Source organism: Falco peregrinus, chromosome 4 (genome assembly GCF_023634155.1).
Source record: "Falco peregrinus isolate bFalPer1 chromosome 4, bFalPer1.pri, whole genome shotgun sequence".
In the NCBI taxonomy this organism is placed as follows: domain Eukaryota; kingdom Metazoa; phylum Chordata; class Aves; order Falconiformes; family Falconidae; genus Falco; species Falco peregrinus.
Window position 1 is genome coordinate 99,440,221 of NC_073724.1, and position 20,572 is coordinate 99,460,792.

Below are 20,572 nucleotides of genomic sequence, written 5' to 3' on the forward strand. Positions count from 1 at the left end.
AAAACTGACTTTCTGCGCTGAATACCTCTAGTAGTGAGGTACTGAATTATAAAACTATACAGAAATTGAGACTCTTAGAAAGTATGTACAGTTTTGAGAACAGTTTCAACATTTCATTTTAATTTTTTTTTAAAGCAGAATTTTCTTAAATAGAGGAGAGGAGGAAAGAAAAATAATGTTGTATAATCAAATTTGTTGCTTTTCTTGCAAACATGGTGTTGCTTTACATAATACTTATAGCACGTGTAGAGCATGACGGAGACTTGAAATGTCCTGTATGTGTTGTAAAGCCACTGTATACATGGAGCTATTTTAAGTTTTCCTGTGCGTGTGATACCTGCACATGCTCGCCGGGTGTGCTTACAAAACTGTGATTCACTAGATGTAGTAGCACCGTTTCATTATGCATTCATGAGAAATAGCTGGCGACATTTTAGCCTGTGGTTAATTTTAATGTTAGGTTTAGGATGTGAAAAGGACACAGTGTAAGAGAGCGCCTGCCGATCTTTTACGCTGGCTTCTGCTCTGGTTAGTATTTACTGAGTCACAGCTATCAGGGCTTCACTTGTATTCGTGTGAGATTAGGTGATTAGATGAATTTACTGCTTTAAGTAAATCAAACCCCGAGAGCTGCTTAGTGGTTATAGGAGGGGCTGGTCCTGTTTTAATTACCCACCGGTGAATTAATTTGTGTTTACCAGCATGCCGACAACCTTTTCCCTTGAAGTTCCCTCTTGTCATGTGATACCCCCTCCTCCAGGAGAACAACAGTATATTCTTCTTTTCCTTTATGTTGGGCAGGTATGCTGTGCTCCCTCCTCGCCTCCACTGGGATGGAAGGGTAAGAAATGTAGACTAAAAAGGTGATGAAGGGAAGGCACTGTCATGCTCTGTGTTGGAGGTTTTGTAACAGATTCTCAGTGCCAGCTGCTGAGGAATCGTACCTGGGTGTTTCTGGGGCTCCACTCGGCATTTTAAAGATGCTCTTTTTCAGAAGCTGGGTGCCGAGCGCTTAATTGCAGGTTAGACCCTGTGACAAGAATTACAAACAAGAAATGAAGGGAATGCTTTTGATTTGGCTTGTTCCAAATGTATAGGCTATTCGAACCTGAAGTATAAAGTGAGTCTCTCTTGAATTAGCTGGTTTGTGATTTTTGTTTAATTTGGTTTTTTGCATTTCTCTTTCTGAGGCTTCTTCCTAAATTATATCGTTCTCTGATACGTTGTATTTAACAGGTTGATGCTTTGCAAAATGTGGTCAGGAATCTAAATTTTCACCTGCATGAATACAAAGGCTCTTTCTGGTGATATGCATGCATGTATGTATATGAATTTTTAAAGATTAAAAAACTTTAGCTTTGCTCCATTGTAAAATTCAAGTTTAAAAACACATTTAATGAATCATGTGAGATTTCTGACATCTTTATAGTCCGAAGGTGAGAAAGAAGGAGAAGTGAAATAAAATGAAACATTTATGCTGATGTAAGCAGAGGTCAGTGTACGTTCTGGCTGAAGTTAAACCAATGTCCTCCTTTCTCCTGGCTATTTGTATTATTTATAAATGCATGAGATGTGTATCGAGAGTGTGGCTGGGAAATAAGCTCTTAAATGTGAAAGCTCTTTGGTCTCCTAGGATACGTATGTAGTAATAGTTGTACAGTTATGCATAAGGTTTTCCAACAGGCATCCTAGAAACCCTGGTAAACTTCCAGGTAGACGTTATAACTACCTTGCAAAAAAGGTGTCTCATTTCATTGGGCATTGTGCCGTGCATGCAGACTTTAAGTAACACAAGTCCTCTGGTTAAGACTTTTTTAAAACCAAAAAGGGATGATAGACTTCTGAAAAGCAGAACGTGAAACAGGTCATTCATGTGTTTGTTCCTTCTTTTTACTAAATCTATTTGCTTTCAGGACTTCTTGTTAGAAAAATAAAAATTAAGAGCTCTAGTGTGTAGGTATTTTGAAATAACTGTATGTAAGGTTTTCAGGTAGAATTTTTTGTCCCAGAAGAATAATTTGTTCCACTGTTTTTCCAGGATGTGGGGAGGGGAAGGAGGGAGAGAGAAAAACAGGAGAGCAAGTGAGATGTCGGGTCTGGCTGTTGGAAGATCTTTGAAGATTTGAAATGGCTGGTGAGGTTCAGTGGTTTTATTTGTGTATTTTCTTATTCTAAGCATGCTGTGTATCAGTGTTTACTGTGTAATATTTGGGACAAGGTTTTATGGATAGTTCATTGCATGCTTTGACCTCCAGTTGGCAGCTAAATAGGAATCTCTGAGCCAAAGCATCCGCTTGGTTACATTGATGAGTTTGAAGGGAGCCAGGAGGGCAGTGGAGAACATGGGTCTCCAGCAAGCTGGAGTCCCACAGATGTGTTGTTCTCCAAATCCAGCATACAAAGAAAAAAAAAATAATCCATCTTTTATGGCATATGGGAAAAGTCCAGTGATTTATTTTCATTTAGTTAGTGAAAAAAACTCAAGACACTTTGTAAACTCCGCTGGCTTTATATTTATTTCCACTTAGAAGTAGGGATTGGCTGAAGCTAAAGCAACACAGCATGCTTTAACAAAGTAAGTATCAGTTCAGAATTTAACCTTATTGAAACTTCATGTTCAGTTAAACTGGTCTGTATAGACAAACAGTAAATTCGAGTTCATATATTTCCAGTTCTGAAGTTTATAAAGGGAAATGTATGCAAATTACTCCTTTTAGCCAAAGTATGCTATAATACTGCAGCAGCTTTCTAGTGTAACTTCTTGGCTCTGTGAAAGATTTTACCTTTTACATCTTAAAATTGTCCAGCTAGGATGGCCTTTTCAGGACTCTTTCCTTTCCCCTGTATGTTTTGTTTACGTTCACTCAATCCATGGAGGCAGACTAGTTGCCTGAGATTTTATTTGTTGTTTCTGTGTTCTCATCCCATATGACTGATAGTAAGAGACAGTGTTGCTTGTAGTTGAGTCTGCTGCTGTTAAAGTAAGATGTCTCCTTTGAAAATCTCATCATGTTCTTGACTGCACCTCTGGTTTTCAGATTGCACACAGAAAGGACAGGATGAAGGCTTTTAATTACCCTGTTTGCCCACCTCTTGGTTCATTAAATTGGAATTACTAGCTTTTTAACTCTCAAAACCAGTGAAAATCAAGATTGTTTTTTATTGCAATATTGAACAGGTCCTTACAGAATTTTGAAACATTGATTTTCTGACTCAAATGTCTGTGTCTAGCTAGAAGCTGACAGCTGTAGAGCTGACTTTTTTTTTGGGGGATGGGGGTGGGGAGGGGGTGGGCTGTTCCGTCTGACTTCTCTGTATTACAAGCTTGATGCAGAAGAGACCCTTTTCAGGATAAACTGTGCATTCGTTTTCTGGGTATTCCTTAGCTTTTTGGTGATGCTGCCAGGTGAAGATGACTTGTTGCATAGTTTCTTTGACCCATTAGACCCTGTTCCTGTCAGCTGCTGGGCTGCTCTGAACGTGATAGTAAGTTTGAGTAATTTCTTACAAGATCTGGTTTTTATGAACTGGCAGTTTGTAGGTGAATTTCTGACTTAATTCCTTGAATCCCAGTTGTTGCTGATAGGGGCAGAGAAACCTGGAAGTACGTTATTTCCAAATAATCCATTGCATGCTAGTGCATTGCATTTAGCTCACCTGGCCTTAACAACACAGCTGCTGCTGCTGTTATTCTGTACGAGAGGTAGGCAGGTGTCTACAGCAGCACTGGACCTTGCGTAGCACTTCTGGGGTCTCATCGTCTTGGTGTGCAGCACTGCTCCCTATTTATGAAAAAGAGGCCTATCTCATAGGAATGTGAGTCTTTATCTCAGAGACAGCATAATCTTTTGGGCTCATTTGCACAGCTCCCAGTGCAGTAGGAGCATTGTCTGTGATGGTTTCTGGCTCTTGGACAATATAGCAATAATAAAAAAGTTTATAAACTTTAAAAATAAGTATCTGGCATAAAACATGTGAAAGCATTTAGCATGGGTTGGGAGTAAAAAAAAACAGGTATGGAAATAAATGAGAGTTTCAATTTTTTATCTCTGTGAACCTAACCTAACTTGTTGAGAAGTGCTTGGTTTGGGAAAATGAGCATTGTGGTTAGGGAGTGCAAAGAAGACGGATACTCTGGAGGCTGAATCGTCTGCCTCTTAAAGACCTTTTTCCAAAAGCACTGCTAAATGAAGTAGTAGCCTTCAAAGCAAGACTGATATTTTAAGAGGTAGCTCTTAAGGGTTGAATACATAGAATAAATGAGGAAATGAAAATTGTATCATCCCCCACAGAATCTCAAATGCAAAATTTCAGCATGCTGAGAAGAGATTGGACAGGGAGGGGGAGGAGGAGGAGGAGGAGGAGAAGTTTGGCTCCTTCCCAATGTAGCATGCTTCTGTCAGCCTCTACTGCTGGAACCATTTTGACCACGGATACAGAAAAGTGGTGCCTGAAGTTAGGAATCTGGATGTCCTACCTGGCGGGGCTCTTCAGCGCATCGCTCCTTTCCCACTCTCTTCCCAAAATGTGGTGAACCAGAATTCCCTACTGATGTGAGTAAATGTCTTCTATATGTTTTGCAAATTCATTATTAAGTATCTGAGAACTGAACTGCATTTTTCTTTCATAATTCTAGGCCTTTGGTTTTTTAACGACTCAGCTTTTGTTCACTAGACGAGTGTAGCAGTTGGAGCCCTGATGCCTCCCCACTGCAGCAAACGTCTCCTGACCCTTCCTCCTGTTTGCTTGTAGGACTAGTAGCCTTCTCTGAGCACTTAACCCTCTTGTACTTTTATGGGATAATTTTATTCTAGTTTATTTCTTTATAGTTAATATATCTGTTACGTATGATTTCTGCATATGGCTACCAGTTTGGTGTTTTACATAGGTGCTACCACTTACGTGTCTTTAGTGTCTTTTTTTTTTTATTCTTTGATTTTATTTTAATTTGTACTGCTCACTTAAAGGTGATGATTTTCATTTGTGTGCTGTTGTTTACAACTCTATTTTTTTAAACAAAGAGAATGAGACTACCGAGGAAAGTGGCCAGAAGTGCTGTAACAGCAGTTTGGCGCTCACTCCTCCACATTATTCATTCTGCAAGGGGGAGGCAGAAGATTGCTGCTTAATATTTAGCTCCTGTCGCTCATTTAAGAATACATACCAGGACCTGTTGGCTTACCGTGTGTTACTATGTGTCTTTGCTAACATTTTCACTTGAATCTTAAAGGACTGTTTTTGAACAGTGCTCCTACTGAAGGAGTTTCTGAGAGCTCTAACAGGGTTCAGGGGACACTACTGTAGCAGCCAAATTTTGCACCTCAGGCAGATAGATAACTGCACTGTAAAAGCCTCCCTATCCAATAGGTGCTCATATTCTATTTTTTTAATATATATATATATATGTGTGTGTGTGTGTGTGTATGTATTTGCATATATATTTAACATGCAGTCAGCCAGGCTAATAGGAAAGGTAATTAAAATAAACAGCTGGCAAACATGGTTAGGGGATAGATAAATGTTTTAGGAAAAATGTTTGGGTTTTTTAATTGTTTATTTTTATTCAAAAAATGTTCTCTCCACTCTTTCTTGATGGCTGTAGAATTACAAGGGCTGAAGTGGAAAATATATGATTCCTATAGTTGGACTAAAAACAAATGCAGTGCTCTCTTTGTATTTTTTTCTCTCTGTCAAATTTGTATAACCAGACTTGACTTTACATAGTCAACTCAACGTCCACTTCCCTCTCTGATTCCTGTCTGGAAGGCCCCAGATCAAGTACTTAGTCTACTGTGTATGTAAAGACCTGTTTACATACAAAATATTCAAATGGTTTTATTTAAGATATTTGTATGTTTAAGACTACAGCTTCTAGATCTAACATGTTCTTGTTATGTAAATTCTGATGATGCATGGAACCATTTATTTTCAGTATCTGTGTAGTATGCAGGGTATGTCTGTCTGAGGTGTAGTATATGTACATATAGAGAGCATAAGCAGAAGATCTCAACGTAATATTCTTATTTTCTGACAAGCGTCCTACAAAATAATATGAAGGTAATAAATATAAAAGAGCATGAGGACAGGTCATGCTCTAGCATTCCTGTGTGCTCAAAGCTGGATCAGGCAGCTGGCTCTGAAAATAGCCTTTTTACACATATCAGAAGGAAAGCTCTCCCTAGAAAATAGGTGGAAACTAAGTTACGTACAGCAGCAAAGTGAAATATCTTCAGCAGAGTTAATAGGGAGAGGCACAAGCATCAATCTGAAGCATTAAGAATCAAAGAACTTGCTTCTGTCGTGGAGTTAATTCAAGTGACAGCTCGTGGACTGCATCCTAACATCATTCCTAGCACAGGCAGGGACTGCTCAGGCATGGCAGTGCATTCAGGACGAGTCACCTGTTTGCCAAGGGGTGGCCGGAGCCAGCACAGCTTTCCCTGCTGCCTGGTCATACTGGGCTGCAGGCCGAGTGGGGTAGTTCTGCAGGTGAACCAGTCCCTCTGTGAGCAGTATCCCTGCTCATGGCCACGTCAGGTCTCCTGGCTGGTTTGGCCTGCGTGTAGGTAGCCCAAGTTAAACACTCTTTTGACTGTGGCATTAAGAAGACTTTTAGTTTCTTCTTTTTTTTGAGAGTCCTGATATGGTGATATTTGTTTTCTTTCATTAAGGAGAAAACGAGCAGCTTGAAGAGCTAAGGCAGTTTAGGGGATTGCCTTAGCTCTTCAAGTGATGCACCTGAGCTGCCAGGGTGCTGTTTGGCAGGCTGAGGCTGGAGGCTGAAGCCGCCACAGACCTTCTGTCTAGACCATCCTCTGCACTCTTTTCTCCCATACTTTCAGGTTTCTTTCTCCGGCCATGGGTTGTCATGGGTTCCTCACAGCTGATGGGCACTTGCTCCCACAGAGGGCTCTGCCTGCTTTCCTGCAGAGCACAGACAGTGTGTGGCTTATCGATTATCTGAGCCATCTCTGAAGTGTGTCCTTTTGGCTCCATTTTACACAGATCTTAGAAATGCTTGTTTAGAGAGAGATTGTTCTTTTTTGTTAGCTTGGTAGGGGGTAGCTTTGTTTTTTTTCATGATGTGGCTGAGCTAAAGTACTGCTTAGTAACAGCATAGTTTACCTTTCAAAATAGCTTTCCGCCATCACTTGGTTTGTGGTTGATGGATGAAACCAGCTGTAACATGTTAAGAAAGGTGGCACATGCCTGAAGGAAGAGACGGGGCTGGTGTTTCTCCCTGAAAATAGTTAGTCCTGCAGTTTGACTACCCAGAAAGTTCTTTTATCCTTTCTACCCCTCCACCCCCAGCTTCTGTCTGTCATCAAAGCCATTTTGTGATTAATCCAAGTGTTGTCTCCCTGAATTTTCTCCATGCACACCCGTAGGGATGGGGGCTGGTTATACAGAAGAGCAGAAAAAGGGAACACAGCTCACCACTTCCTTCTTTTAATTTCTTTGAATCGCTTCAACTCCTTAAAATTTGAATTAATCAAGTCAAATTCTCTCTGTGCATATCCAGGAACGAGCTACGTTTAATCTAGTTAAGTGTTTTCTGTTCATCCATGAAAGACACGTTTCAGGGCAAAGTGCGCAGGGGAGGGCTTTCCAGAAGGTTTAGCATCTTGATGGACAGCTTTCTGCTGCCTTCATCTCTTCAAACAGGAAAGGGTGGCACATATGGCAAGGGCTGGTGGACAGATTGCACTGCAGAAAATAACCATGGTGGATAAACAAATGTTTTACTCTTTCTTGCCTTTCTCCTCTGCTCCGTCAGTAATAAGAAAGCCTTGCTAATTGTCTCTTTGTCGTGGGTTTTTGACTGTTGGGGTACTTTTTTTTTGTTTGTTCCCACTGGATATAAAACTCTACCTGTTACAACAGCATTAATGACATACTGCTTTCATTATTCTCTGCACTAAGAAGGAAGTTTGTCTTCGGGTCTACTGGCAGGTAAGTGTGGGTTATTTTCACTTTCATTCCATTTTGCTGCTTTTGTAATTTATTTTTTTTACTGCTACAGAAATCCCAGAAGGGATTTGGGAGCTTGATGGAGGTTTTGTGCAGGGTTTTTTTGCATGCTTAAGACTAAAAGTTGCAAACATGCTAGGTTATTGAAAGACTTGTGAGCATGTTGATCTCCCAGGCACTCATCCTGTGTTTGCGGTTCCTGTGGTGGGGTGGCCTCTTGACACCAAGCAAGGTTAGCCCACAGAAACAGGCCCTTCTCTTTCCACTTAGCAGAAAATCGAATGTACCCACAGAAAATGGATCTTATTGAAAATTGGAAAGGTGGCCCCTGCCTCTCTTGTGAAACAGGATGGCAGAGAAGGGCAAATAACTGTGAACGAGGCTTCAGGTAGGGTGGGCAGCAGTGGCTGCTGTGCGTGCAGCGGAGGGGGTGCAAGTTCAAGTTCTTTCTCCTCCAGTAGGGTTCAGGCTTTGTGCAGGCCACATCTGAACCTGGGTGGCTCACATCTAGCTTGGCTTGTGTGTCTTGCTGCCTTCTTTCTCAGTGCCCCTCGTTCAGTGTGAATAAGCCAAGTTTAATCTGTAGATGTGTAGATGTACCTTCAGTAAGGATTCATACTCTTGTCTCCTTTTCTTTTATTCTGGGATGGTCTTTCAGATGTAGCTCTGTATTTTCTATAAAGAATGGGTATTTTGTTGCAGAGACCTCGGTAGGGTCGCAATCCTCATCTTCCCTGTCTCATTCAAGACTGATTTGACTAAAGTATAAAGCTATTTTAATCTCCTGGTCCCAAAATAGAAGCCATTCCATTTGTGCTGTAGAAAATGGCTGCAGGATGATCTTTGCATGTTTCAGCAAAACCTTCTGGCCACTTATCTCTGGGCACTGTGTCCTTATTTTTTCTTCTGTCATCCTATGATGTTGAGCATCCCAAGTTTGAGGCACTGGTTTTGGGAGGCGGGCACCATCCATCACCACTCCTAAGGTTGGTTGGTCTTCTGCTTCCTTGGTTTCCCCTTTCTTTAAATCTCTTTGTTCCCTTGTGCAATGGTTGCTCAGACCCCCCAGACCTCTGCAGGCAGCCACGGAGCAGGGGGCAGCGCAGGCATTGCTCCTGCCGGCTCCCCCCGCCTGGCAGCGTGTCTCGCACATGCCGTGCAGCGGGGGCCCTTAATGTCCTGTCAGTAATTAAAGCCTGTAGCCCCCCGTTGCCATGGAAACACGACACTCCACAAATATCGAACGCAGCTTAGGGTCCTGTTCATTTTCCCAAACACTCCTTGTTCGCCAGATTTAGGGAGGGATTTTTCAGCCTGGAAAAATGCCATACTCCAGAACTACCCAGCAAGGGAAGCACGTGTGCATATCTTTTTTACGATACTGCATGTAAAAACCCACACTCCTGAGGTGGGGAAAACCATCACCTGCAACCCCATTGCATTTGCAGCAATGATGCCACATCAGCATCTGGTGTAGGGCTGCCACCTTCGCTCTGCGGGCATTGCTTTGATGGAGCAAAAAGGCAAGCACAGAGGCAAAAAAATTAATCTGCAGAGAGATGGTGTTACTGCAAGCCCAGCGTTGCCTGGTTGTGTTTCAGCAGAACAAAGTCACTGTTCAGGCACGGTATTATTTTGTTTGAACGTAAAAATTCCAATCATTCTGCTCAACAACTTAAAAAAACATGGAAAAAAATGTTGTTTCTTGGCACAAAAATAGGTGTACTGGATAATTGGCATCCGGTGACAGTGTGGCTGCAGCATTAGCAGAAATCTGTCCCAGTCTAATTGCTGTGCTCTGCCCATTTCTCATAGGTTTTTTTTCCTGACTTTGAGCTGTCAGATTCCATTTTTTGACAACACTTTCAGTTGTTTGTGCTTTCAAAAGAGGAAGAGTCTATCAAGATTACTGTCTCATAAACTTGAACTAGAGTCAAATTGGGGTTTGTGTTTGAAGACAGTGCAGCCCTCAGATACCGGTATAATTAATATGGATGTTGTATGGTCAATAGAAGTTTCTAGTTCTGCTTCACTTGTTTGCTGTATGGCTTTAATATTAAAACAGAGATAGTATCTAATGAGCTAGGTCACTCTTACTGGAAGATGTGGAATAACTTTTCCCTTCTTGTGCTGTGCGCCAGCTATTTATTCTCAAAATGTTTTTTATTACAGTTTTTGCTATCTTTTATTCTTCCACTCGAGCTAAAGTCTGCTTTGAAAACAGTTGTGAATCATCAGCCTGATGCTCTAATTCCTGTGAAGGATACTGGACTGGGAACTAAGAACTAATGTTTGATCAGTTATGATGTGGTTTTAAGCAATGGATGTAACACTCTCTCATTTCCCTCTCCTGGGGCTTGTGTTGATCCACCCCTGGCTGCCAAGAGATCCTGTTCATAGCCCTGATGTTTGAAGCGGAATTTGGGTATTCTGAGATCCTTCCTAGCTAGCTTTGGCACTTAGGTGCCATGGCCATGGAGAACAGACTTCAGAAATCCTGTGGCATTTTAAAATTAAGCCAACCATTCCTGAAATCCAGGGTGATGACCATACTGTTGTTTGGAGTTATTGATCGATACATGTTACGTATTGCCTTGCAAGTACAAATCTGACTGACCAGGAAAGGACTGCCTGAGTTTAGGGTCATGTGAAACCTTCACTGTAGCTGTTACAACTTCTTTCCATATCCTCCCTTTCCCCACTGTGGAGGGATAAGGAAGGGATATGCTGAGGCATTCTTGTGCTGCCAGGAGGAAGCAATTTTGAGCCCTCTGGGATGAGAAGCAGCAGCCAGCAGTCGGTGGCCGTGGATCAAGTGGAAATACAGGTGGATGTTTCTCCCCTGCAGTTTGTTTAAGCTACACAGTAGAAATTAAGCATCGATTCAGTGGTTAAATACATCTCAGTGAGATGGTGTCCATTCTGGTGTAAAGAGTTGTTAGCCACAGAACTGAGAGATGTGCATCCCAGCTGTTTTAGAATACAGGGACATCCGAGTCCAGCAAAGGAACAGGGGTGTCATTCATCAAAGGGTGCTTTTTTGACCTTTGCTTTTGGTTGAGGGAATTGCATAGGGTAGTAGAGAAAATTGGAAATTGTAGTATCTTAAAGGTAATTTTGGAAGAGATCAGTTGGTAAAACGAGTATTTTCTTTAGTTGTTTGCTTCTGGGGTATAGTCAGATTGTTTTGTAAAATTTTGAACAGTCAGCTAATGGGCTCTAAATCTCCAGGATTTTGATAAGAGAATTTAGAAATAGATTACTTAAATCTGTGAGGGCATTCATTGCAAAATACATATTTCCATTAACTTCAAACTTAAACTAGTGTTAATTATTTGTGACATGTAAAAAAAGACAACCATAGTAAAAAGGCTAAGTTATTGCTGCAATTCCAGTTTGCTTGTGGTTTGTTTGGGTTTTTTTACAGTGCCTATTCAGACAAAAGGAATAAACATCGTGAAACCTGATGTAGGTATAAAGCCTGACACCTTACGATTTTGTAAAAATGTGTCAAGCTTCTCCAGAGAATGTTAGTTGAATCAGTAAGTCAGAACTAGAGAAGGCCTAAGGATAAGGCTGTCTTTTTTAGTATAAAGTCACTCGCATGCTCACTCCATGTAAAAAAATAAAATAAAAATTTGCACAGTTGGATGTCCAGTCTTGCCCAGTTCCCAAGCAGAATCTGATTGAAAACTGAAAGCAGGGCACCACCTGCACTGTTTGGCTGTTGTAATGAAGTCCCAGGAGAATTATTTCCTAGGGAATTATATGACTTGAATAACAGGCCTGGCTGGCTCTTTTACCTTCTTCATGTTTTGTATAATTCTGATTATTTTTCCTGTTTGCAGCTTTCCCGAGCTGATACCATCCTGTGGACCTGGTGATCTGCAGTGATAAGAGATACAGCAAATAAGGGATGCATAACGAGGGTTGAAGTAGGGTATTAGAAATGGCAGTGCTCCAGCATTGTGGATTTCAGGGATATAGTGCTTTTACATCAGTGAAATTTAGACCTTGCCTGCCGTCTCAGTTGTTGCTCAGACCACAAATACTGCGTTTGTGGACTTTGTAAATCAGTTAATATTTTGCACTGGGATCAGCCTGTAAAAAGTCTTGGAATTGATGATTAGGCAGCTGTGGTATATAATCAATACAAATCCTGGTGATTGATTCCTTAGTCATGGAACAGGCTTGCCCCAAATGCAGCACAGAAGTGAAGGAAGCAGACAGCAGTGTGAAAGTGAAGAAACCTCACTGTTTTCTTTTTTGTTGTTGTTGCTGTTTGGGGGTGGGTGGTGTGGGTGGTGGTAGTGGGTTGGGTTTGGGTTTTTTTTGAATCTTCATCTTGCAATCCACTATCTGTTTCTCTCGCAGCTCTGCTGGCAGCTGTGGAAGAGGTGGTGGGGCTAGTTTATATGGTATTTATTGATGATCTAAGCTAACGGGGCACTGGCAGCGCTGAGAAGCAGCTAGAGGCAATGGCAATGGTCAGCAAAACAGCCTGCCCCTGGCCCGAAGTGCCACCTCTGCAGCAAAGCACAGCCCAGGGCACTTGGCCCTGCACCAGCAGTGTTAAGACACTGGGATGGGGCTGTCCTGGGAACAGGTCTGCCTGCTCACCTCCTTCAGTGGTGGGCAACAGAGAGCAACTGCCTGTGCTTCACTGAGGACAAACTCTTGTGGTTTAAGCAAACAAAGCTTGCCCCTGGATGTACCTTTCCGAAGAAGGAATGCTTGTCGTGATAATTGAAAACATGGCAGTGAAAGCCTAATTGCTCAATAACTTTTCTTATTTTACTTTTTGTTCAAAATTTATAGTAAGCTATTTTAAAAAGTTTTTAACACACAAAGGATTTAATTACAACCTTCTAAAAGGGGGGTGCAGGTATCTGACTGTAGCAAGTACGTGTTCAGAGTATTTCATGGGTACATTTACTGCCTGATGCTGCCTGGTGCTCTGTAGCTGACTGCCATGTGAGTCACACAGACTTCAAAGGACAGAAATGCTAGAAGCCTTCGGGAAGGTGAATGCTCACTGTCAGGGGTCCACAACCAGAGCTTCATACCGGCAGGGCACAGAATGGTCCCTGGGTTTTCCTGTAGCCTTGCTGATGTAGGACTTGCTCCCTTCTTGGGACCTTGGTTACTTGGAGAAGGAGGAAGAGAACTAGTATAGGAGTGTGTCTAGTGTTTGGGCAACACACAAATGTCTTTCTCTGCCTGTTTTGCATGTTCCTTCCCTCTGCCATACCTGTTGGTGTTGCAGGTACCCCCAAGTACAATATGGCATGTGCCACGTGTTCCACTCCTGGTGCCCTAAGCAGCAAAATAATTTGGTAAAGTCACAAATCACTGCAGTGTTTTTCTAGAACATTTATCTGGTTTATTTTGCATTACATAAAGAACAGCCATTAGATGGGTCTCATCCCTACTGCGTTAATCCAGTAGCATGAACACAGAGTGAGAGTGCTGCGGTTTGAGCACGAGGGCCCCGTGCTCTGCTATCCAATCTTTGAGCTCTTACATAATACATTTAAGGCTGTTTTTTTGAGTAATCTCTTTTGGGTTCTTATTTATTTTGCATTCTTAGTCTGCAGTAACAAAGAACCACTATGCTGTTCCGTTGTGAAATCCTTTCCAGAAGGTGCACATTATCTACTACGAGTCAGGGCAATGATGAGCATCAATTTCCACGGCAGAATAGAAGCCTGGATTACAAATTACTATTTAATCCTTTTTGCGTCAAAGGATATAATAATCCTTGTAAAATGTGCTCTAAGTCTTGTGCTTGGCTGTGTGAGGTTAAGGGGCAAAAACCAAAGCAGGGATTCTCTTAAAAGTGAGACATGGTGAAATGCATGTGTTTCACAGGAATTTCAGAATATATTTATGACTACATTTCAGCAGCTAAAAATAAAGATGATGGGCTGGTACCTAGACTAGCAGTTTTCATTTCTCTGTATGCTTGCTGCTACTCTGCTAGAATACAGTAAGTGTCTGTCATGAGTGTTGCTTGCTGAATTGCAATGAAGAATTTAGTCACAAAGTAAGCATTGCCCAAATTTGATTTCCCCCCCCCCCCACCAATGAGAACATTTACCAAAATTAATGAATGAATGAGGAGATCTAGTTAAGAATGTGAGAACATTTGTTTTGTTTTCTAGATCATCCTGTTACGGGTGTCAAGCAGTGTGGTTTTCTAAGGGAGAGAAGGGTAAATAAGGTTGGGAGGAGTAAGGATTTAGTGTTTGAAAGTGCAGAATGATGGCTGCACAGTTTCCTGACCATGCAGCTATTTTAAGAGGGGCAAAGTTGAATAGCTTATAAGGTTCAGAAAGTAAATCCTACAGTGACAGACCTACAGTCCTTTGACTGACACTATTATCACCACATTGAGTATGCTGTGATTTTGTTAGATAAAAAGCAAAACAGATTAGTTGTTTGGAACCAATAGCTTCATATGATTAGTTTATTGCATATTTTTATTACTGGCCTCTGTACTACATCAAATGTGGTGTACTGGATAGAATCAGTCCCCCCTACTGTGTAGAAACCCACAGAGAAAACCTGAAGGTAAGTGGTGACACATATGCAATATTACTAATGGAAAGAACAGAGTAAGCGGTTTGTTGCTGTTACTTTTAATGCAGTGTATTTAGAACTTTAATGTGTTATATTCTACATTAATAGTCAAAATCCTAAAAAAAGAGTAGGACCAGATTAAAATCATAATCTCATATTAAAGAACACATTTAATTACTTGGTCATATAACCATTATTCCACAATAGGGTATTTTTGTGCTAGATGCTAATTGCACGCTTCTGCTGTGACATTGCATAATGCGGCGTCCTTGCTGTCACAAACTGGTCATCTTGCAGGTGAAAACTGTGCAGTGCAGCAGCTGTTATGAAGCCATAACACGTTTATGTTGCAAAAGGAATTGTACTTCCAGATTTTTTTGTTGCTGTCTTCTATGACAAATTTACAGAAAACAGGAGTATTTTCTTAATCTATCTAGCTGTTATATTCTGGTAAACCCCGAAGAAGTCTAAAGTTCTGACAAGAACCGTCATAATTCATGCAAAATGAATGATTTTTATTTCTTTATTTGTTGCAGAAAATGACACTTGGCTGAAGAGCATAAGTCACCCTGAAAGAAGTTGCTTCCCTCTGAGCATTATGTGAGCAACCCCATCATATGAGGAGGAGGAGGATCCGTCAGCCTTCTTAGCTGTACAATGGGGACTACAGGTGATGACATGGCTTCGGTGGAGCAGAATGCCTCCTTGAACCCTCTGTGCTTCGAGTGTGGCCAGCAGCACTGGACAAGGGAAAACCACCTCTACAACTACCAGAATGAAGTGGACGATGACTTGGTCTGCCACATTTGCCTTCAGCCCTTGTTGCAGCCATTGGACACTCCCTGTGGACACACTTTCTGCTACAAGTGCCTAAGGAACTTTCTGCAAGAGAAGGATTTCTGTCCGCTGGATCGAAAACGACTCCATTTTAAACTCTGCAAAAAATCCAGCATTCTTGTTCATAAACTGTTAGACAAGCTGTTTGTTTTGTGCCCGTTCTCTGCCGTGTGTCAAGAAGTCATGCAACGCTGTGACCTGGCGGCACATCTCAAAAACAGGTGAGCAGTACTGGTGCTTGCATTGCATGTTCCTTACACACTTGATAGGCCAGTTTCTGTAGCAGTAGAAACTGGGGGCAGGAGTGGAGAGAGGATTGGTGGTGGTTTTTAAATTTACAGTAGAAGACTGTGGGAAATGGTCTGTCTGTAACTGTGCACAGCTACAGCACTGGATCCCATATTGGATGTTGCACCAGTAATAGCATGATGACTCTTGGAGAGAGCTGTGGTGAGAACGAAATTATTCATTAGAGGTCTCAAAAAATGATTTAGCAGAAAAAGTTAAAACGGAGGTTGTTTATGGTAGGGGAAAAAAGTCTGAAGGAGGGGAAAAATGAGAGATGCGCAAACTCTGTAGAGAGGAGGGAAGTGGTGCAATAGGAACAAAGGAGATTAGTTCAGATTAGAGGAAAAAATGCTTTATAATGGTCTGGCAGTGGCATAGATTGCTTGGGTGGTGATTGTGAATTCTCCACTTTCAGAAGTGTTTATGAACATGTTAAACCAACCTTTTTCAGGAACAGTTACAGCAGAATTGATTCTGCTTTGAGATAGGCGGATGGACAGGGTATCCCTGGAGACTCCTGCAAGACCTATTTTTCCCTGTTAAAAAAGAAAATAAAACTGTTTACTGAACAGGTTGATGGTATGTCATGCAAACGTGATGTAGTTTCTAGGATTTTTTGGTTGTTTGTTTTGATTGCTTATAGTACACTTCCAACACCCTGTTAATTAGGTAGAAACTCATCACTTAACACCAGTGGGAAGTTTTGGTGCAGCTTTTATGAGTGATTTTGTGTCAGAGAGATACATTTCAATATTACCTGCACCTAAATGTTTAGGACCTTATTTTGCATTGTTAATATTTTTATAATTCTGCTTTATGTTGTCCTGCCCTAAATATTTAAACATTGAAAGGAGGTCATGATAGAGAGGGATAAGGTTATAAGGTTGGAGCAGATGATCCTTGTGGTCCCTTCCAACCTGGTGTTCTATGATTATCAAATTCAGATAGAATGATACTTCATATTTTGCAGACTAGTGCATTTGGTTCTTCCAGCAAAGGAGTTGCCTCCATACCATGTGTGTGGTACCCTGCTATATGAAGATGTTTCATTCTTCTCTGTAAGGCAATGCCACTTTTCTAATGGAAAATGTTAAACTTGTTTTGAGAAGTGCATTTTTCATCTTTTGTTGCCTCTATAAATTGGAGAATATTTTCAGTAAATAAACAGATAGAGCTTTTTTAATCATGAGCTGTTCAGTTACATGAGTCATTAACAAAGACTTGGACATACTATGTATGTTAAATCTAAAATACGGTGGAATTAATGAGTCGGGGCTTAAAAAATATTATGCATATCTATACCAACTAATTTTAAACTGTTTAGAGATTTATGAAATTGTAAGAGGAGTATGGTGAAGAATTGCAAAAAGAAGGAAATAATGTATTCAAAGGCAATGTGTCTGACTTCAAAGGATCCAGTTCACGTAAATAGCGTCGGCTACCAGAAAATATTCCCTGTGTACAACTTGATGCTATTTGGAAGCCTATGTTTGTTTTGCAGAGGGAAGTTTCAGAAAAATATCTAATTGTCCTTGCAAAAAAGCATCCAGCCCAGAAGAATAAGCATTGAGCATATCCATTGTACATAGGCAAAAGGCACTAGGGAAATGCAGTTCAACACGTGAGTGTTTTTGTCAGCTACGTTTGTAAAAACAAGCATTTTGTGTGGCAGCTCTTCATGAAGAGGACTCCTATCGGAGTCCTAATTCTTCTGGTCTCCTTGGTCAGTGGCTGAGATGAGATCTTTTCATTTCCATGACTTCATCATGGGCTTTGTTCTTACCTGCTTTGCTTTCATTCAATTTGATACTGTTCCCCCCACCCCTTTTCTTTACGTTTTTTTTAAACCAGCCTCCATAAACTTCAGTGGTTGCCCATTCCATGGGGGTGTTTCATGGTTTGCTAGTCTTATCTGTGCCAGCTCTTTAGGCAAAGACCCCTCCACGTTGGGACTCAAAACCCCAGGCCCAGAGGAAGGGACAGTGGTGGCTGTGGTGGAATGGGGAGCAGTTTCCTTTCCTGTCCCGCTCCCCCAAAGGAGGGCAGTGATAGCTGTGTGCCCCCTCCGCCAGCCCTCAGTCCAGTCCAGCAACGCTGCTGGCCACCCAGGTGGAAAAGCTCATTTGAGAGCTGCACGGATCTACGCGCTGAGCTTCTTTCCAAGTCTCAGTCTTTGTCCATCTGGAGACTCTTGGAGACTGTCCTCAGGTGAAGGGTGACATTGTGGAGGAGTTTGTTTGGGAGTCAGGTGCGGTATGGGTAGGCATGCAGGCAGGTGCTCTGCAGAGAAAGGGAAGAGAGCAGCTGCCACCTGCCTTGGGAGCAGTTTGTTTACACGCGTACTTCCAGCGTGCCCTCTTCTTCCTTACATCCTGAAGGCTTCCAGGGATTCATAGCCTGGGAGGACCTTGGGTGTGCAGGATGTGGTGAGCCTGGGGTTGCTGGGGTTTTGTTGGTTGTTGTACCCACAGCATGAATGTACACATGTTCAGTGTCCACATCAGAGAGGTGTGGGGACTAAGGAGGAGTGGAGGAGCCTTTTTTTTTTTTTTTTTTCCTCCACATGTTTTCTATGTTAGCTTAGGCTCTTGCTTGTTTCATCCAGGCAAGTAATTTTTGATATGTATGATGACATGAGGGTGGTGAGGAAGCCTAACTGTTCTATTTATAATCATACTGTTAAACTAGTTTGATTTTAATAAAAGGCAAAATGCTAGCAAGACACCTGCTACATATTTGGTTCATCTTCTGGTTTCCCACTGTCATATCCCTCACCTCTTCAGTGCATTTGCCTTCGTTGGCATCTCTTTGAATGATATTAGGGCTGTTTACAACAGGGCTACGTAATTTATTTCTACATGGAACACTTATCTATGCTCTCTTTGGGTATATATGAAATACTCATTTACATGATGCACAAAGTTATTACAAAGTCCAAGTGAGCTGAGTCACTAGCTTTTGTTTGTCAGCTGCAAAAAAGCTTTCAGTTGCAGAGGGCTGCTCATTTTCTATTCCTTCTGTTGTCTTGGGATGTCGATACGCATTTTAAGTATATGATGATTTACGTTTTCAATTAATTTTATTTGCAAACATCTGAACACCTGTAAATTATCATTGCTGACATAAACAATGGCAGCAACTGTGTAATTCGGATTTGTTTTTATATGGATTAGTGAATCCAGTAAAATTCTACTACTGATCATTAAAGTGGGAAAGAAATATAAAATCCAGTTTTATTATAATTTTCAGCGTAGATTAATATAAACCAGTCTCAACAAGCCCTTACATGAACTAGTTTGTATTTTTAAGAAATACAATGCAGTTGGTTAGTTCTCACTGTCTAAAAACATTCACACTCAGGTTTTCCAGTGTTCTTTTAATCATCTCCATTTGAACATAAAAGCTGGAAGAAAATGTCATCGCATGCACCAGGCATCTCAGAGTGTAGAGTTATTGCAAGCTGCTCCAGCAAGGAGATGAGAGGCATGAGACACAAACTTGATTACTTCATGGTCACTAATTTCACTCCATGATACCTCATTGCATAAAGAACATATTCATCACATTTGCTTGGGAACTGTGGTTTTCAAAGTTAAACACAATGCACATAATTAGATTTGAAGGACAAAAATATATGAGTAATGCTGAGTTGTACAAATTTTCCCAGTCACTTGGTACAGAAAATTTGTTTAATGTTTGGTAAAGTAGGTGCCAATTCCACTTCTAAATATCAAAGGTGTATTTATCAGAAGGAAATCTGACAGAAGGATTATTGAGTTTGTGTATGATTTTAATTCAGTTCATTCTTACAGATTATTCAGACCTGAAGAAACTCCATTGTACAAAAACATACTCTGAAATTTGTACAACTTTTTAGTGAGATGGTTAGGTATTGTGTTTTATGTATTGCTTTTGAGTTGGGCTTCAGTTGTTCCCTCCTATATTCTCCTGTGGTAGTTTAAGTTACCATTTTGGATGGAGCCATTCATTTTCCCAAATGCTTTAATGTTGAGGCCAACCTTATAGCAAATTTTATGTCAAATTAAGTTCACACTTTATATAGGATTGTATTTTCTGGAATTGAAGAAAGTATTGAGCTATTCACAGTGTGTCAGTCACCATGCTTAATATATGGATTTAGATTAACAAGATCCATCGGAAAATCAGTTGTATAGACAAAGAATTTTGTCATTCAAAATCTTGGCAGTCCCAGTTATTTTGGTGTTTATGGTAGTGCTGCCAAGTCCTGTTCTTCCCACCTGGTCCCATGTTAGCTGCAAGCGCTATCCCTGCCCTGCTCTTTGTTAGCACCAGGAGAAGTGAAGAGGATCTGTAGGATTTAACCCTCTTCTGGCAGGTCTTTTCTTACACCTAGTAAGTGGATAGGCAACAGATTCGGAGTTTCTGCATGCCCTGTGGACTCTTTCCATTCCTGGAAAGGTACAGGATCTTTATGTGGTTTACTCTGTTCTGAAGCCACCTGGCTTCTTGTAGGCTGCTGAGATCATTGGATGTGAGAAAGAAATGTGCAACAAAACCACTCTTTTTTTTTGTTTTTCTTGAGTCTTCTCTGATGCCCAAACCAAGATGACTCTTATTTGCCTCCTTTTTGTGGTCCCCTCCCTCCCCCCCCCCCCCCTTTTATTTTTTTTGTTCTGGCAAAAGAAAAACCAAGACCCAAATACTTAACCTTCCAAAGCAGCACTGTGTTTTACTTTGAATTGCGGCTGTAAATCTTGCCAGAATTAGTGCTTAAGGTCACTTTGCTGGCAAAGTTTTATGAGCAATAGCAAAGGCATTTAGGTTGCTTCTCTGCAGTCTTTGCTGAAATTCAGCTCCTGCTTGGAAAACAATTTAGTGTGACTGGTTTGAGGCTATTTGGTGTGTTTGCTTT

General features: G+C 41.2%; 1 protein-coding gene across 5 annotated transcripts in view; it reads left to right on the forward strand.

Moving 5' to 3' along the window:
• Nucleotides 1–20,572, forward strand: part of LNX2 (ligand of numb-protein X 2) — a 65,295-nt gene that overhangs the window by 20,961 nt on the left and 23,762 nt on the right. For 2 of the 5 annotated variants that reach the window (XM_055801445.1, XM_055801444.1), the window contains one exon: nt 15,090–15,611. In XM_055801445.1, the coding sequence (XP_055657420.1) occupies nt 15,211–15,611 (401 nt within the window). In that variant the 5' untranslated portion in view covers nt 15,090–15,210. Of the gene's footprint in view, nt 1–2,044; nt 2,135–4,384; nt 4,554–7,672; nt 7,954–15,089; nt 15,612–20,572 lie in introns of those variants that run through there. The other 3 variants (XM_055801447.1, XM_055801446.1, XM_005233825.4) reach the window with 3 other exon arrangements.